General features: G+C 36.7%; 1 protein-coding gene and 1 non-coding gene across 2 annotated transcripts in view; both read left to right on the forward strand.

The window, feature by feature from the left end:
• LOC132683867 (uncharacterized) overlaps positions 1-16,360 on the forward strand; it is a 36,681-nt gene extending 20,321 nt beyond the window's left edge. Inside the window, exon 3 of the mRNA XM_060640289.3 lies at positions 15,123-16,360. Within this exon, the coding sequence (XP_060496272.2) occupies positions 15,123-15,144 (22 nt within the window). The 3' untranslated portion in view covers positions 15,145-16,360. The remainder of the gene's footprint in view (positions 1-15,122) is intronic.
• On the forward strand, positions 3,233-3,386 carry LOC132684470 (small nucleolar RNA SNORA62/SNORA6 family). Its single transcript, XR_009612681.1, has one exon. It is a non-coding gene; the product is annotated as a small nucleolar RNA SNORA62/SNORA6 family (small nucleolar RNA).
• Positions 16,361-16,604: the final 244 nt, after the last annotated feature.

The following is a 16,604-nucleotide window of genomic DNA, read 5'->3' on the forward strand; positions in this document are numbered from 1 at the left end:
GGGAGACACAGAATCAGAAGCAGGCTCTGAGCTGTCAGCCTGACGTGGGGCTCGAACTCACAAACCGCGAGATCATGACCTTAGCCGACTGAGCCACCCAGGCGCCCCTGTATTGAACTTTTAGAGTAGTAACTGTTCAAGATTATTCACCATTGGCAAAGCAGCATCTTTTCTTTTTTATTGTCAGTTAAGAGAGGGAGGGTGAAAGCAAATAAGAAATTTAAATAAGCACATTAGGACTATTAAAGAAAATGTAGACAACCCCTCAAATATTAACTTTAATTTTGACTATGCATACTTTCTCAGTGAAAGAAATGATAGGATCAGAAACTCTGGATTTTTTGAAATTCAAAGTTATCCTTTTATTTTTTAGTTTTTTGGAGGGCGGGTTACTGGTTATTTATTTATTTATTAGCTTAAAATTTAATTTAATTTTAATTCCGGTGTAGTTAACATACAGTTATATTAGTTTCAAGTGTATGATGTAGTAATTTAACACTTCCATACATAACCCCATGCTCATGAGGACAAGTGCCCCTCTCAATCCCTATCACCTATTTCATGCATCCCCTCATCTATTTCTGATAATTGTCAGTTTGTTCTCAGTAGTTAAGTGTCTGTTTCTTGGCTTGTTCCTTTCTCTCTCTCTCTTTTTTTTTTTTTTTTTTTTTTTTTTTTTTACCTCTTGCTCATTTGTTTTGTTTCCTAAATTCCACCTATGAGTGAAATCATATGGCATTTGTCTTTTTCTAACTGACTTATTTCATTTAGCATTATACTCCCTGTTTCCATCCAGGTCATTGCAAATGGCAAGATTTCATTCTTTATTATGAGTGAATATTCCGTTATGTATACACACACACACACACACACACACACACACACACCTTTATCTGTTCATCAATCGATGGACACTTGGGCTGCTTCCATAATTTGGCAATTGTAAATAATGCTGCTGTAAACGTAGGGGTGCATGTATCCCTTTGAATTAGTGTTTTTGCATTTGGGGGTAAATACCCAGTAGCATGATAACTGGATCACAGTGTCTATTTTGTGCCAGTACCATACTGTTTTGATTACTACAGCTTTGTAATATAACTTGAGGCCTGAAATTGTGATACCTGCAGCTTTGCTTTGCTTTTTTCTTTTAAAAAAAAGTTTATTTATTTGGGGGGGGGGGGGGAAGGGCAGTGAGAAAGGGAGAGAGAATCCCAAGCATGCTCTGTGCTGTCAGTGCAGAGCTCTGCTCGAGGCTTGGATTCAGATCATGACCTGAGCCAAAAATAAGAGTTAGGCACCCAGCCAGCTGACCCAACCAGGTGCCCCACTTTTCTTTTTCAAAATTGCTTTGGCTATTCGGGGTCTTTTGTGGTTCCATATAAATTTTAGGATTTTTTTGTTCTAGTTCTGTGAAGAATGCCATTGGTATTTTGATAGGGATTGCCTTAAATGTGTGGATTGCTTGGGGTAGTAGACATTTTAACAATATTTGTTTCTCTGATCCAGGAGCATGGAAAGTTATCTTTTTAAATTGAAGATAAGAATTAACTGTTAAAATTAAATATTTAGAGATACAAACATTCAAATGGACTTTAAAACTCTTTAAAACTAACAGATATAAACCATTTTTTTTAAAAAGTTACCTAAATAAACATTTTATCAAGGTATAATTTCACCTAGTGAAATAGACTCTTTCTTGCCCGTTCAGTGATTTTTCTTTTCTTCTACATAAGCAAACCCTGCGTAGCTAACACCCAACCTCAAAAGGCTGTCTTTCTTAGTCAGTACTGCTTCCACTCAACAGAAACCAATCTTTGGTGTTTTTTACTGTGTGTTAATTTTGCCTGTTTTTGAACTTTATACAGTTGGAATCATGTAATATGAGCTGTTTTGTGTCTGAGTGTTTTGATCAACCTTATGTCTGCGAGAGTCCTCCATATGTGTATTATTTGTCTCTCCCTTTTCAAATTGTCTGTATTCCATTGTATGTATGATTAGACTACCATTATCTTTTCCATTGTACATGGATTTTGAATATCTTTCCAATTGGGGGGTATAAGAAAGGTTACTGTGAATTTGTTTATGTCTTTTGGTAGAAACAAACATTCATTTCTGATGCGTATATGCACAGGACTGGAACCGGGGAATTGTGGAATATGGAAATGTTTAACTTTAGTATAATATATACTTGGAGTGCTTTTAAGGATATTTGGGAAATGCCTATCAGTGTATCTTTTCTTAATGATAGATCTTACTATGAAATGGACTTAATTTTTTCCAACTTTAAGTAAAATCTAAAGTTGTTTTTTAGGAGGTATGAAATTTTTCTGTCCATTAAAAATAAATTGCCCGTTTTCTGATGCCATTATGGTTATATATTTAGTCACTGAAACTGAGGTCTGTCCTAACCCTAGGGAAGGAAAATAAGACACAGAACCCTTATATATACTTACTAGTGTAGAAGTACTGAACGTTGATTTTAAAATAAGTTAGACATTTCATACATAGGGCTTTTATTTTATTCCTGGATTTTTGGATACCTCTTGAATATCTAAAATAATATACCCTTGAGTTACAAAATAATTTGCTTTAGCATTTCTGATAAATATATCTTGCTAACTTTATCCATGTTGTGTTAATATTTTTGGATATCTAACGTGAAATTATTTATTCTGGAACATAAGGACTTGAGAAATTTTATGTCCATCTTTTTCTCAGTCTTACTATAGAACAGTGCTGTTCATTGAGTAGAAGTTCACACAGAAGAAGGGCGCCCGGGTGGCTCATTCGGTTAAGTGTCTGACTTCGGCTCAGGTCATGATCTCACAGTTCGTGAGTCTGAGCCCCACATCTGACTCTGTGCTGACAGCTTAGAGCCTGGAGCCTGCTTCGAATTCTGTGTCTTCCTTGCTCTCTGCTCCTCCCCTGCTCATGCTCTGTCTTTTTCTCCTTCAAAAATAAATAAAAACATTAAAAATATATTTAAAAAAAAAGTATAGTGTAAGCTACACATGTAATTTGAAATTTTTCTCTAGGCACATTACAAGAGGAAAAAGGAACTAATCAATCAATGAAATATTTTATTTAACCCCCATCAGTAAAATACTATCATTTCATTGCATAATTAATAGAAAATTCTGAGATATTTTACATTCATTTTCTCACAGTAAGTTTTTGAAATTCAGTGTATATTTTCATTTATAGCACATCTCAATTCAAACTAGTCACTTTTCCTGCATATTGTTAGAGCTTGGAGTTGAGGCCACTGGCTGGCAGATGAACTTACAGGTGTATATAGTGTGCTGTAGGAGGGGGAAATCTTTTGTTAACAGCGCAAGGATCTCTGGCTCAGTGAGTGGAATTTGATAGTAATTCTGGCTACAAGCATATAAATAAGTAAATAAATAAATAAATAAATAAATAATTTAATCTTTATTTATTTTTGAAAGAGAGAGAAACAGTGTGCGAGCAGGGGAGGGTCAGAGAAAGAGAGGGAGACACAGAATCCGAAGTAGGCTCCAGCTCTAAGCTGTCAGCAGAGCCCGACACGGGGCCTGAACTCATGAACCATAAGATCATGACCTGAACCAAAGTTGGACGCATAACCCACTGAGCCACCCAGGCATTCCAATAAATAAACATTTAAAAAAATGAAATAAAAATAAAAAAGTTTTAAAAAGGCAAACTAGTCACTTTTCAAATACTCAGTAGCCACATGTCTACCATATTGGACATCATAGCTATAGTTATATCTTGGGTTTTTTAAAGACCATGTGTTTGCCAAATTCCTATCTAATTAAAAGTATCCTTTAAAATCCGGTAGAAAGATGCCATGTTGAAAGCTAATATACCATCTTTTTAGTGGGTCTCAAACAGCCTGGTTTTCCTTCGGTGTTGAAATAAGTAACGTTTCCGTTTGTTGAACATCAGATAAAGCAATTAGTCAATGGTTGGGGCACATGTATGAAAAATACACTACCTTTATACTGTACAATTCAAAATCTGTAATAGCAGACTCATATTTTCCACCTTACTCTAGGTTATATGCTGAATAGAATTTTATTCTTTTGTATGTTCCTGTTTTTCCTTTTTTTAATTTTTTTTTAATGTTTATCTATTTTTGAGAGAGACAGAGACAGAATGCGAGTGGGTTAGGGGCAGAGAGAGAGGGAGACACAGAATCGGAAGCAGGCTCCAGGCTCCGAGCTGTCAGCACAGAGCCCTACGTGAGGCTCGAACTCACCAGCCATGAGATCATGACCTGAGTCAAAGTTGGATGCTCAACCGACTGAGCTACCCAGGTGCCCCCCTTTTTGTCCATTTTGTAAAAGCATGGCTGGTTTTTGTGATAAACTGAATGATGTAACTCCTCTATCTCCTGCATAAAATAGGGCAGTTAAGAAAAAATGGTTATATGTATACTTATAGATGTATCTATGACTTTTCATTAATTAGGATATTTAAAGGTTACCTAGATTTTGGGGGTAATGTTTCTTCATGTATATATTTGCCAAGTAGGATAAATCAAGATCTATATGCTATCTTATATGAACTTAGATCAGATTTTACCACCAGTTTGGCTTGTTTTAAGCTTTTTTAGTGTTCAGAATTCAGAATGTAATTCAGAATGTGGATAAGGTAGTATTGACCTTTGAACATGGTAACCCGTGGTGTTGTCATGGGGGATAAAGCTCCTGGATTAATACTTGCTATAACTGTATGTTAGCTGTTACTTTGGGCTCTAGATCTGTGGTAGTTGTTTTATAGTCCTACTCATTTTTTTTTTCCTTTTTAATATATAGTACTACTTCTTCCTTTTTAACGAAATCTACTTTTTTTGACACCCAGTTCTTTAAAAAAAAATTTTTTTTTTAACATTTATTTACTATTGAGAGACAGAGAGACACAGAGAGTGCGCAGGGGAGGAGTAGAGAGAGGGAAGACACAGAATCTGAAGCAGGCTCCAGGCTCCGAGCTGTCAGCACAGAGCCTGATGTGGGGTTCGAACTGTGAGATCATGACTTGAGCTGATATCAGTCGCCAACTGAGCCATCCAGGTGCCCCAACACCCAGTTCTAACATTATATATTATTGGCTACTTTTTTTAGAAAAAGTATTTATTTATTTTGAGAGAGAGAGAACATGAGTAGGGGAGGGACAGAATCCCAAGCAGGCTCCTTACTGTCAGCACAAAGCCCTGTGCAGGGCTTGAACTCCCCAACTGTGAGATCATGACCCGAGCCCAAACCAAGAGTCAGACACTTAACTGACTGAGCCACCCAGGGTCCCCTGGCCACTTTTTGAAAAAGAAAATCATTCCTCTGCTTTTAAGCTTTCATCTTAGTAGTAGTAAAATTAAAGTTCTTGTATTAGCTGATAAGGCTGTGGCATCTTCTTGATGAGGCCTAGCCTGGTAACCACTCAAGGTGGAAGCCTCCCCTCTTTCCTTTTTTACTTCTTTTCTTTTTCCACAACACTTAACCACCTTTAAGACTACCATGAAATTAAGTTTTAAAAAATTATTGGTTATTGATTATTTTCCTCTTCTATAGTGAAAGCTCCCTGAGGGCAGGAATCTTTTTATGTTGTGTTGTTCATCCCTAATATATCTGAAAGGACCTAGAGTAGTGCTGGGCATCAGTTGGTATAGCCACTATTGAACACAATGATTATGGAACCATATGATCCAGTAGTCCTGCTTCTGGGTATATAACAAAACAAATTGAAATTAGGATCTTGAAGAGCTATCTGCACTCTTGGGGCTCATTGCAGCACTATTGACAATAGCCAAGACACGGATAAAGAAAATGTGGTATTTCCATATAATGGAATTATTCAACCTTAAAAAAGAAGGAAATCCTGTCATTTGTGACAACATGATGAACTTATAGGACATTATCCTAGGTGAAATAAGCTAGACAGAAGAACGTGACCTCACTTATATGAGGAACCCAAAATAGTCAGACTCATAGAAGCAGGGAATAGAATGGTGTTTACCAGGAATTGGGAGGAAGAAACTGAGGTTTTGGTCAAAAGTACAAACTTTAAATTACACAAGAGGTATAAATCCTAAAGACCTGTACAGCATACTACCTATGGTTAACAATACTGTATTTTATATTTAAAAAATTGCAAAGAGGTAGATCTTATGTTAAGTGTTCTTACCATACAAAAAATAAAGAGGGCAGGAGGAAACTTTTCAAGGTGTTGGATGTATTTATGGCATTGACTGTGGCAGAGATTTCATGAGTCTGTGTTTACCTCTAATCTCATCAAGTTGTACAGCTTTTTGTGTATCAATTATACCTTTGAAAATTATTGTTTTTTAATGAGCATCTAGAAGGAGCTCATAAGTATTTATTGAGTAAATATTTCTTGAATGCGTGGAAAAGATACACTTTTTTCCAATCCTGAAAATGTGCCTTAGGAATTTTCTAGGGATAGGGAATATTTAAAGCATGAGGAAACAAAGATCTTCAGTTGTATATATAATAATACTTTTGATAGTTTGAATTAGTTGAAAGTAGTTTATTTCTCAGACTGATACGTATGTACCTACGAAAGGTAGCATGTAACTATGTGGTTTCAAAAAGTAGGGTTTATAATTATGGTCAGGTAATTTATCTTTTGGGTATTTACATGTATATTTTTTCATTTGGATCATAAAAATAATGTTATCAGAGAAGGATATTTATAAGATACTTTTTTTGTTCTTGTGAAATATAGAGACATACATCGTAGTTTGGTATCTTAAAATTAGTATGAACCAAATAGACCTTGATAGTTTTTAAGAAGTGATTTCTATCTAGTATAGATTGTCTTTCGTTGTATATAGATATTTTCTAATTGTAGTTGTTGAAAGTTTTATTTTTAGGCCACCTACAATAAATGTTTTTAAAATAATACAAAAATGTAATCAAAGCCTTATATTAAGAAATTGTATATGCTACCTTAGAATATATTGAAAGCAGATATTATAAATGTTTTTTCCTTTGTAGAATAGGTAACTTTATGCAATCATTTAACCAAAGTTTTCATGCAAGTGTGTTTACAAGTATTTGGTTTTATTTTATGCCTTCATATATCAGCACATGATATATATGACTATTTCAGTAATCATTTTCATTAGAACAGGAAGAATTATGGGTTTGGGTTTATTTTTTTCTCTTTCCACTGTCATCTTCCAAATTCAAGTATTAGTACTTCATGATTGTTACTGCAGTAGCTTTCTAACTGGTCTTTTTTTTTTTTTTTTTTGCCATTAAGTTTTATTATTCACATTGTATATACTATAGGACAGTAAATCTTTCTGAAGTATCATAACTCTAAACAAAGACCTTTGCCTATAAGAAAAAGGCCAAGTCCTATTTGTATCTGGCTCCTACTTCTCAGCATCATATTCCATTTGCCTCATCCTTAAAGACGTTAAAGTGCACATTTCTTAGACGGCCACACTGGTTTCTCAGTCTTCATCATCAGTGTCTTGTGATCACCGCTCATTTTCTTTTACCAGAACGCTCCCCATTCTGTGATTTGAGTAATCACACCGAAGTGCCCTCTTACACTCTCCCTTAGTTGATGAGTACCATTCACACTGCATTTATTTTATTCATCTCTTCTGAAAGACTGTAAACTTCTAAGGGATAGGGACCATGTCTTTTATAAAGTTGTGATGGGTAAAGCACTCAGCTTTCTGCCATATATATATATATAGTTATCAATCAAAATGTCGTTGAAATAACTCCTCCAGGGTATATCCTGGAGCTCTAGAAATAATTAAGAAAAGGATAAAAACTCATCCCATGTTATGTGACGCAAGTCACTTGAACTTACTGTGCAACAGTTATCTGTGTGAAGGTGACACTATGGCATGTGTGTTAGAAATTTGTAGGTTCTGGGGCACCTGGGTGGCTCAGTCGGTTAAGCGTCCGACTTCGGCTCAGGTCATGATCTCACGGTTCGTGAGTTCGAGCCCCACGTCGGGCTCTGTGCTGACAGCTCAGAGCCTGGAGCCTGTTTCAGATTCTGTGTCTCCCTCTCTCTCTCTGACCCTCCCCTATTCATGCTCTGTCTCTCTCTGTCTCAAAAAAGTAAATAAACATTAAAAAAAAAAAAAAAAGAAATTTGTAGGTTCCAAAGTGTGGGCTAAGTGTTCATGAAAGTACTCAAACTGTATCTTGTTGACTACATAAGTTTCTTTGTTTTTATGTAAAACATATAGAATGTTGTTTTGTTTCTTACCTGAATAATGGCAAGATTGATTTAATGTGTTAGCTGAATGTTTACTATAATAAGTCTCTTTACTATTCATCTGAAACAAGAAAGAAAATAGGCCTGTGGGGAAAGTAATAAATTACCTGTGTGAAATGCAACAGTTTCAGAGATGAATGGATTTAAAAGTTTTGTTAACACCTTTCCAAAATTGATCCTTAATTCATCGTATGTTTGAATTACATGGAGTAAAATACATTTTTTGAAGGGCATCATCTCATAGATTTCCATAAATTTCTCAAAGGTGACCCCATCCCTGTCAATTCTATTTCCTAGGAGTATTTAAAATTAAATAGCTTACCTGGCTAGCGGAGGTTCTAAACGAGACTGAATTTGGGATGGTGAATTCTTTTTTAAATTTAATTGGGGTATAGTTCTTGTACTAAGAACAGTATGTAGGATTGGAGTAAGTTTCTGATTTTTGGAGATTTTTTTTTTTCTCAAAAACAAATCTGGATATTGTGTATATCTGGGTTATAACTGTGAATTAGTTCAAAGAAGAAGAGGGGTTGAGGTTGAGGGAGGAAATAAGTTTCATAGAACCAGCATCTTGAGGCATGAATACTGTGATCATCCGTAGACCCTGAAAATATGAGCCTGTATATTCTTTTGTGTTTAAGTGCTCAGATGTTGGTGACACGAATTGGTAACAGAGACTGAATTTGTAAGGAGGAAGCAATGACTGCGGTTTCTAAGTCTTCCTTACTCGTGACAAAGTATGATGTGCAATTTGGAAACTGTTCTGTTGGCAACTAAGCAGGTTTGGGAAGTTAACATTATAGGCCGCCCAGGCGTATTTTAGGTGGTCATTACAGAGAGCCCTTGTTTTATTACCTAGGTCATAATAGAAAATATTTGGCCTTTTTAATTTTTTAATGGTGACTAAAAATTTGATCCTTTGGTTTTATTTTATGATACAGACAAAAATTCAGAAAGAAGTCTAAGTGTTTATCCTAATTGAAATGGATATAACCTGACCATGAATGTTATTGTTACTTTGACATATGTGTTAAAAATATGTGCATAGAGTTTGTATTAATACTGAATTTGTGCTGATTTACTATTTTCATAGTAATTTAAGTAAATAAGAAATGGATAAATAATACTTTCATTTCTTTAAGTACTCCCATGAGTTTCTGTTAAGGGTGAACAATATTTCTTGGAAAGTTACAATTTAAACCTAGTCTGGTGACCACAGAATGCTATTTACTTAGCTTTTAAGTCTTTCGCAATAGTGTAACTTGAGAGAAAGCAGCAGTAGTTGTTTTGTTTGTTCGTTTTATATATATATACACATATACATATATATATACACACACATATATGTGTATATATATACATATGTATATACACACACACAGACATACACATATACATACACACCCAAAGGATATACAGTTGACCCTTGAACAACATGGGGGTTAAGGGGACTGATCCCTGGCACAGTTGAAAATCTGTAACTTTTGACTACCCCCAAACTTAACTCCTAATAGCCTACTGTTTATCAGAAGCCTTACTGACAACATAAACACTTTATTAACACATATTTTATGTGTATTATATACTGTAGTCTTGCAATAATACCTAACTTTTTCTTAAATTTTTTGGTATTTCTAGCTTACATTGGTTCATCTTTTTTTTTTCAAAATGTTGCAGATCTCCAAAAAAATTTCCAATATATCTATTGAAAGAGAGCGTACCTGCACAGTTCAAACCCATGCTGTTCAAGGACCAGCTGCATTTCTCTTTTACCTATTGTGCAGATACTAAGAGTAACCACTGTTATGGCCACAGTTTCACACAGTGACATGGAAAATGCTGGTCTTTAGAGTCATAAGATTTATATTTGAACCATAGCTTACCAAACAGACTGTTAACAAATCATTTCACCCGAGTCTCAGTTTCCTAATCTGTAACCTGAGCTATAACCTACATCAAAGGAATATTTTGCAGAGTAAATGAGGAAATAAAATTTGTTGTCACCAGTGTAATGTTCTCGAAGGATAGTGTTGTACTCGCAATATTGTTAATTCTGTATGTTCCAGAAGAAATAAAATAGGTGATGACTGTTGATGATTGCTGTTTTACTCAATAGCACACTCTTCTAAATAAAGACCGCTGTTCCACACATTTTGCATTTTTCTTTCTTTGCTTCTATTCCACTTGAAGAGTATTCACAAACCCTGCTCCACGCATTTGAACTCCTTTCAAGTTTAAACCAGTTACCATCTGCCACCTACTGACCCAGTTCTCTCTACTTCCTTCAACCCTGCTCTCCCCATACACACTTGCTTATTTCTGTTGGATGATTAAGTTGGCCTTCAGTTGATTTTTCCAAAGATCTGGATTAATACAGGGTTAGAAACAGCAGCTTCCAAATGTGTTTGAACTATCAAGCAAGGTGCATAGGAGCCAATAGTAATACTCTTTTTTTTTTTTTCCCCTCTAGGGAAGACAGTTGTCAGGGGAAACAAGTAGTAAAACCCCAAATGGACTTGCTTTTTCTTTTGTTGTACAGCAGTTCTGGGTTTTCTAAGTGATTTCTGCCTCTGTACTCAAGTGAAGAAAGTTTTCAGTATAAAGTATGAGTTTGTAAAGTGACTCACCACATATGCAGGTGCTTCAAAATGCATGCCCTGAACTACTATTTGAATTTTTATAGGTTTGCAGTTTTGCTGACTGCAAGAAAATAAGAGGCCTGGTGCCAGTTCTTACTAGGTCAAGATTTATTTTAAAGGATCAACATTTCCTCAGGTTTTTTGGTATTTACAAAAGTCCTAGAGATTTTCCTGCAAAAAGACTTAATAGGCTTTATTACAGTAAGGAAAATTCAGAATGCTTGTGCCATGGTAGTAACAAAAGCAATATATTTGGTGAATTTGTTTAAATACATTGCCAGAAGCCAGACTACCCTAAAGATGTATTTTTATTTAAAGAGGCTCATGGGGGCAGCAAGGACTAGTAATTATATTTGTATAGCTCTAGGTGCAGAAAATTTGACCAGTGATTTAAAAACAGACTGTTAGTCTTTCATGAAATGGTCGGGAGATGGGTTGACCAAGGTGATTGGTCTGACACTGTGGAGGCTTACTTCAGTAGCGGTTTGTGAAATGAATTATAAAAGCACACTGACCTGAATTTGAATCCCGGGCCTGCTCCTTAGCTGTGGTGTGACTTTGGACAAGTCATTCCACTGCTCTGAGCCTTACCTTCTTCAGCTGTAAGGTTGAATAGTATCTATTTTATAGATAATGATTAAGTGAGTTAATGTATGACTTAGTATAATTGTCAAAACCGGGCATTCACTTCCCAACCAGTTAATAAAAGTTAATTATAATGGCTGGGAGTTAACCCTCCAAGTAGTTGTTTTAAAAGCTTGCATTCCTAAAAGTACGCTTACCAGGACTAGCACTGAGTAATGCGTAGAATTGTTGAATCACTATATTGTACACCTGAAACTGTAACACTGGATATTGACTATACTGGAATTAAAGTAGAAAGCTTTGGGGCGCTTGGGTGGCTCAGTTGGTTAAGCGCCAGACTTCAACTCAGGTCATGATCTCACGGTTTGTGGGTTTGAGCCCCACGTCGGGCTCTGTGCTGACAGCTCAGAGCCTGGAGACTGCTTCGGATTCTGTGTCTCCCTCTCTCTCTGCCCCGCCCCTGCTTGTGCTCTCTCTCTCTCTCTCTCAAAAAGTGAATAAACATTTAAAAAAAAAATTGTTTTTAAAAAAGTAGAAACTTCATTAAAAAAATTGCATTCCCTATTGAGAGGCATTAAAGTATAGAAATATATTTGAGGTTTCTTAAAAATCTTAAGGAAGCCACATTAGACTCAAAGCAGTATTTATAGGTAATAGATTGAATTTGACAAGCATTGAGACACTATGGTGTGGTGGTTTTGAACAAGTGTAAATCCTAACTCTGCCACTTACTTTGTTGGCTTTGACTAATCCTCTTACCTCCTAAGGCTCAGTGTTCTCATCTGTAAAATGGGGATAACTTTATAGCGTTGTTTTGAGAATTGAAAGAATTAAATCATAGGGGTGCCTCAGTCGGTTAAGCGTCTGACTTCGGCTCAGGTCATGATCTTACAGTTTGTGAGTTCGAGCCCTGAATCGCGCTCTGTGCTGACAGCTCAGAGCCTGGAGCCTGCTTCTGCTTCTGTGTCTCCTTCTATCTCTGCCCCTCCCCCACTTGTGTTTTGTCTTTCTCTGTCTCTCAAAAATTAAAAGAAAAAAGAAAGAATGAAACCATAGAAAGCACTTAATGTCATTCTTGGCACATACTGTGCACAGTAAGTTTTAGTTTTTCTTGTGAGTCCATAGATACCCTTTTGGACATGGCCTTGAGTACTTGTGAGAAATAAAATTCTGAATTTTTTTTTGATGTAATAGTTAATGTTGGAATTTTGGAATTAATACTTTTTTTTCGTTTGTATAATGCTTATCTAGTTGACTTAAATTAAGATAAAACACTAAAATGTTTTGAATCTCCTGCAGTCAAAATAACAATAAGTATTTGGAAAAACAAAATTTTAAATATCATCTGCTATAGTCTAAATGTTTATTTTCTTCTCAAAATTCGTATGTTGAAATCCTAACCCCCAAGGAGATGGTATTGGGAGGTGGTGCCTTTGGGAGTGATTAGGTCGTGAGGGTAGAGCCCTCACAGTGGGATGAGCTCCCATATAAAAAAGGCCTGAAGGAGGGGTGCCTGGGTGGCTCGGTCGGTTAAGCGTCCGACTTCGGCTCAGGTCATGATCTCACGGTCCGTGGGTTCGAGCCCCGCGTCGGGCTCTGTGCTGACAGCTCAGAGCCTGGAGCCTGTTTCAGATTCTGTGCCTCCCTCTCTCTGTGACCCTCCCCCGTTCATGCTCTGTCTCTCTCTGTCTCAAAAATAAATAAACGTTAAAAAAAAAAAAAAGGCCTGAAGTAGATCCCTTTCCCTTTCTGCCACTTTAGGTATAGTGAAAAGATGGCCATCTATGAGTTAGAAAGCTAGATTCTCACCAGATGCTGCACCTGCATGCATGGGGATCCTAGACTTACCAACCTCCAAAACTGTGAGAAGTAAATGTTTGTCATTTATAAGCAACCCAGTCCATGGTATTCCATGTTAGCAGCCTGACTGGACTAAGATAGCATCCATTGTTTTGGATAATTCCATGGCTCTATACTTTTAATCCAGTTTTTATTCATGTTTCTGCTTTCCTTCCTCTTCATTGCCTGAGAGTAACCCAAAGGAGAAGCAGGGTAGAGCAGGATGAGGCAGGATTGCCAATAGATACTCAGCCTTACCATGATCAGATATACTGTCGGGACTAACATCCTCAGTTAAATTGATTCGTGAATACTTTTTGGTTTTACCAGCAGAATAATTTTGATTGCTTTTTTTTACTGTTGTAATGTATGCTGAGAAGATTTTAAAGGAAATTTCTACTTTTCCCAGCATCTTTCAATAATTTTTTTAACAGCCATAAATCAGTAAATTTTCAGTTTGACAGCTAATAAAAGATTGGTAATTAAATACCTACCATATATTATAGGTATTATATTAAGGGTAGAGTTAAGTTTATCCTGTATGAAGTTAATTTTTTATATCTTCTATTTGGGGCCCATGATGTCTAAAGTGAGTTATTTAATATCATAGGGGTTTTACATGTGTAGAAATTTTCTAAGCTTATAAGACTTCTATGAGGAAACACTGTAGTTTGGTAGGTTCTTACAGTGAGAACTCAAAGTTAGAGTTTCAGATAGATAAAGCTTTGATTTTGTTACTAACGGTTTGGCTTTGAGGTAAAAATCAAAACCTGATGACTGTTAGCCCTTTGACACAAACCATTACTGACCCACAACCTCTCTTCCCTTCCAACCTAGAATTACTTCAAAGAGGAAGGGGAACATGTGAGATCAACTAGAAGCTAAATTTCCAGTGTATATACACACACAAAGGAAGTGTAGTTATTTATGTTTAATCCATCATGTCCTGATTTTGTTTGGCCTTGGGACCTTCCACCTCCCCCTTACCACCTACCATCCCCTCTCCCTCCTTCCCTTTCTTCCTTCCTTTGGATAAGTACTGATAGTTCTGCAGATCCTTGTTAGGCATATGGTGGTTTAGAGCACATTTTACTATTTAGATTATTTCAAAGCTCTATATTTGGATTGCCTTTGCTTTGGTCATATGTTTATTTTCAACTCTTAATTAAGAACACACTGTTTATAAATTAATTCCTGTGAGAAAATATGACTCATGTTGGGAGATCTTGTTTTATTGTCATATGACATGTTCTGTAAGGCATGCAGCTTAATAGAAAGCGGGGGGGCACCTGACATCCATCTTCATTTTAGTTTGACTTAACACATTGCAGGAAACCGTGTGACTATTTGTAATTTTTTTTTTTTTTAGTGTTTATTTATTTTTGAGAGACAGAGACAGCATGAGCGGGAGAGGGCAGAGAGAGAGAGGGAGACCCAGAATATGAAGCAGGCTCCAGGCTCTGAGCTGTCCGCCCAGAGCCTGACGCGGGGCTCAAACTCACGGACCGCGAGATCATGACCTGAGCCGAAGTCAGACGCTCAACCGACTGAGCCACCCAGGCGCCCCCTATTTGAAATTTTTTTTGTGTTAATTAAAATATAAGTAATAGAAGACATTACCAAAATAACTTAAACAGTAGGGGATATATCATCCTACCCAACATGAACAGGTGGGTAATTAATTGCCATAGTGGTGTTATCAGGAACCCACATGGTATTTTCCATTTTTCTATACTGTTGCCTTGAGTGTTTTGGCAAACTTTGGTTAAGATGGACATTTTTCCATGCTACTTTTTTTTTTTTTTTAAGTGAGAAAAACATTTCCAAGTAAACTTCATCGGCCATAATTGCATCATATGCCTGTGCTTAAACCCCTGATTGGCATAGTAAACATTACTTATCTAAGTGGCTTGACCTAATCAGGATTCACCTAAGAGGAAGAGGGTGAGTGTTCTGCCAGCAAGTAAGGTAAGGGGACGTGTGTCTTTGAGAGGGCTCCTGAAGTGGATGACACAGCTAGGGAAGGTCACAGTTTTGTTAATTTTTTCAGCCTTCCTCATGAGATCACAAAATATAGCCAGTCACGCTTTGATTCATTCGATATATGTTTATTGAGTATCTACTGTATTCCATTTATTCTCTGTCCTAAGAGCAGTGAGCAAAAAGGGGAAAAATTGCTGCCCTCTTGAAGCTTACATTTAAGTGATGAGATAAACAGTGTAAAGCAGTTCAACTTCATGATATCTTACGAGCAGTACTGAGTAAAAACTGAACCGGAGAAGGGAACATGGAAGGTCTGGGGCAGGGGTGTATGACATTGTAGATTATGTCCAGAGAAGGTGTCGCCTAGAAGATGACTTTCATACAAAGGCGGAGATGGTGTGAGAGCCAGTGTACAGCTCTTTGGGGAGAAGAGTATTCTAGTCAAAGCCCCTGTGGGTGAACGAGGGAGAGTTACAGGAAGTGAGGTCAGAGTGGGGAACCGCTGCACACTTTTGAGCGAAGGACTAACTCAGTAAAGCATTTTCATAGAATCACTTTGGCAGTTGTGTTGAATAGGCCAAAAGGCATTACAAACAGAAGCAGGGAAGCCAGTTAGGAAGCTATTGTAATAATCCAGGAGAAATGATGGTGATTTGAATGGGGGCAGTGAGTAGTTGGATTCTAGATATTTCCAAGGCAAAGCCTACAGGATTTGCTGATAAATTGGGTGGGGCCCATGAGAAGAGGAGAGGCATTTAGGATGGCAGCCAGGTTTTTGGCCTCAACAGTTAAAAGAATGGAGTTGATATTATCTGAGATTAGGAAGAACAGGGACTCAGTTATTGACATGTTAAATCTGAGATGTCAAATAAACAATTTATAGATGTCAAATGGAGATGTCAAATAAAAAATGGATATATACATATTTCTTGAAGAGGGATCAATACATATATTTTAGAAGTATGACATTGGCCATTAATAGTAGGGAATGGCTTTTAAAAGAATATAAATTTAAAAAGAAAACAATAAGGGGAGAATAAGAAATAGAGAAATAAAGTATATATGAGGACATATATTTTATATTTCATTGAACAAATACAAGGAAAAATTGGAAGTAATTTAAAAAAAATGTAATGTTTATTTAGTTTTGAGAGAGGCAGAAACAGAGCGTGAGTTGGGGAGGGTCAGAGAGAGAGGGAGTCACATAATCTGAAACAGGCTCCAGGCTCTGAGCTGTCAGCACAGAGCCCAACGCAGGGCTCGAACTCACGAATTGTGAGATCATGACCTGAGCTGAAGTCGGACGCC

Source organism: Panthera onca, chromosome C2 (genome assembly GCF_046562875.1).
Source record: "Panthera onca isolate mPanOnc1 chromosome C2, mPanOnc1 haplotype 2, whole genome shotgun sequence".
Classification (NCBI taxonomy): Eukaryota; Metazoa; Chordata; class Mammalia; order Carnivora; family Felidae; genus Panthera; species Panthera onca.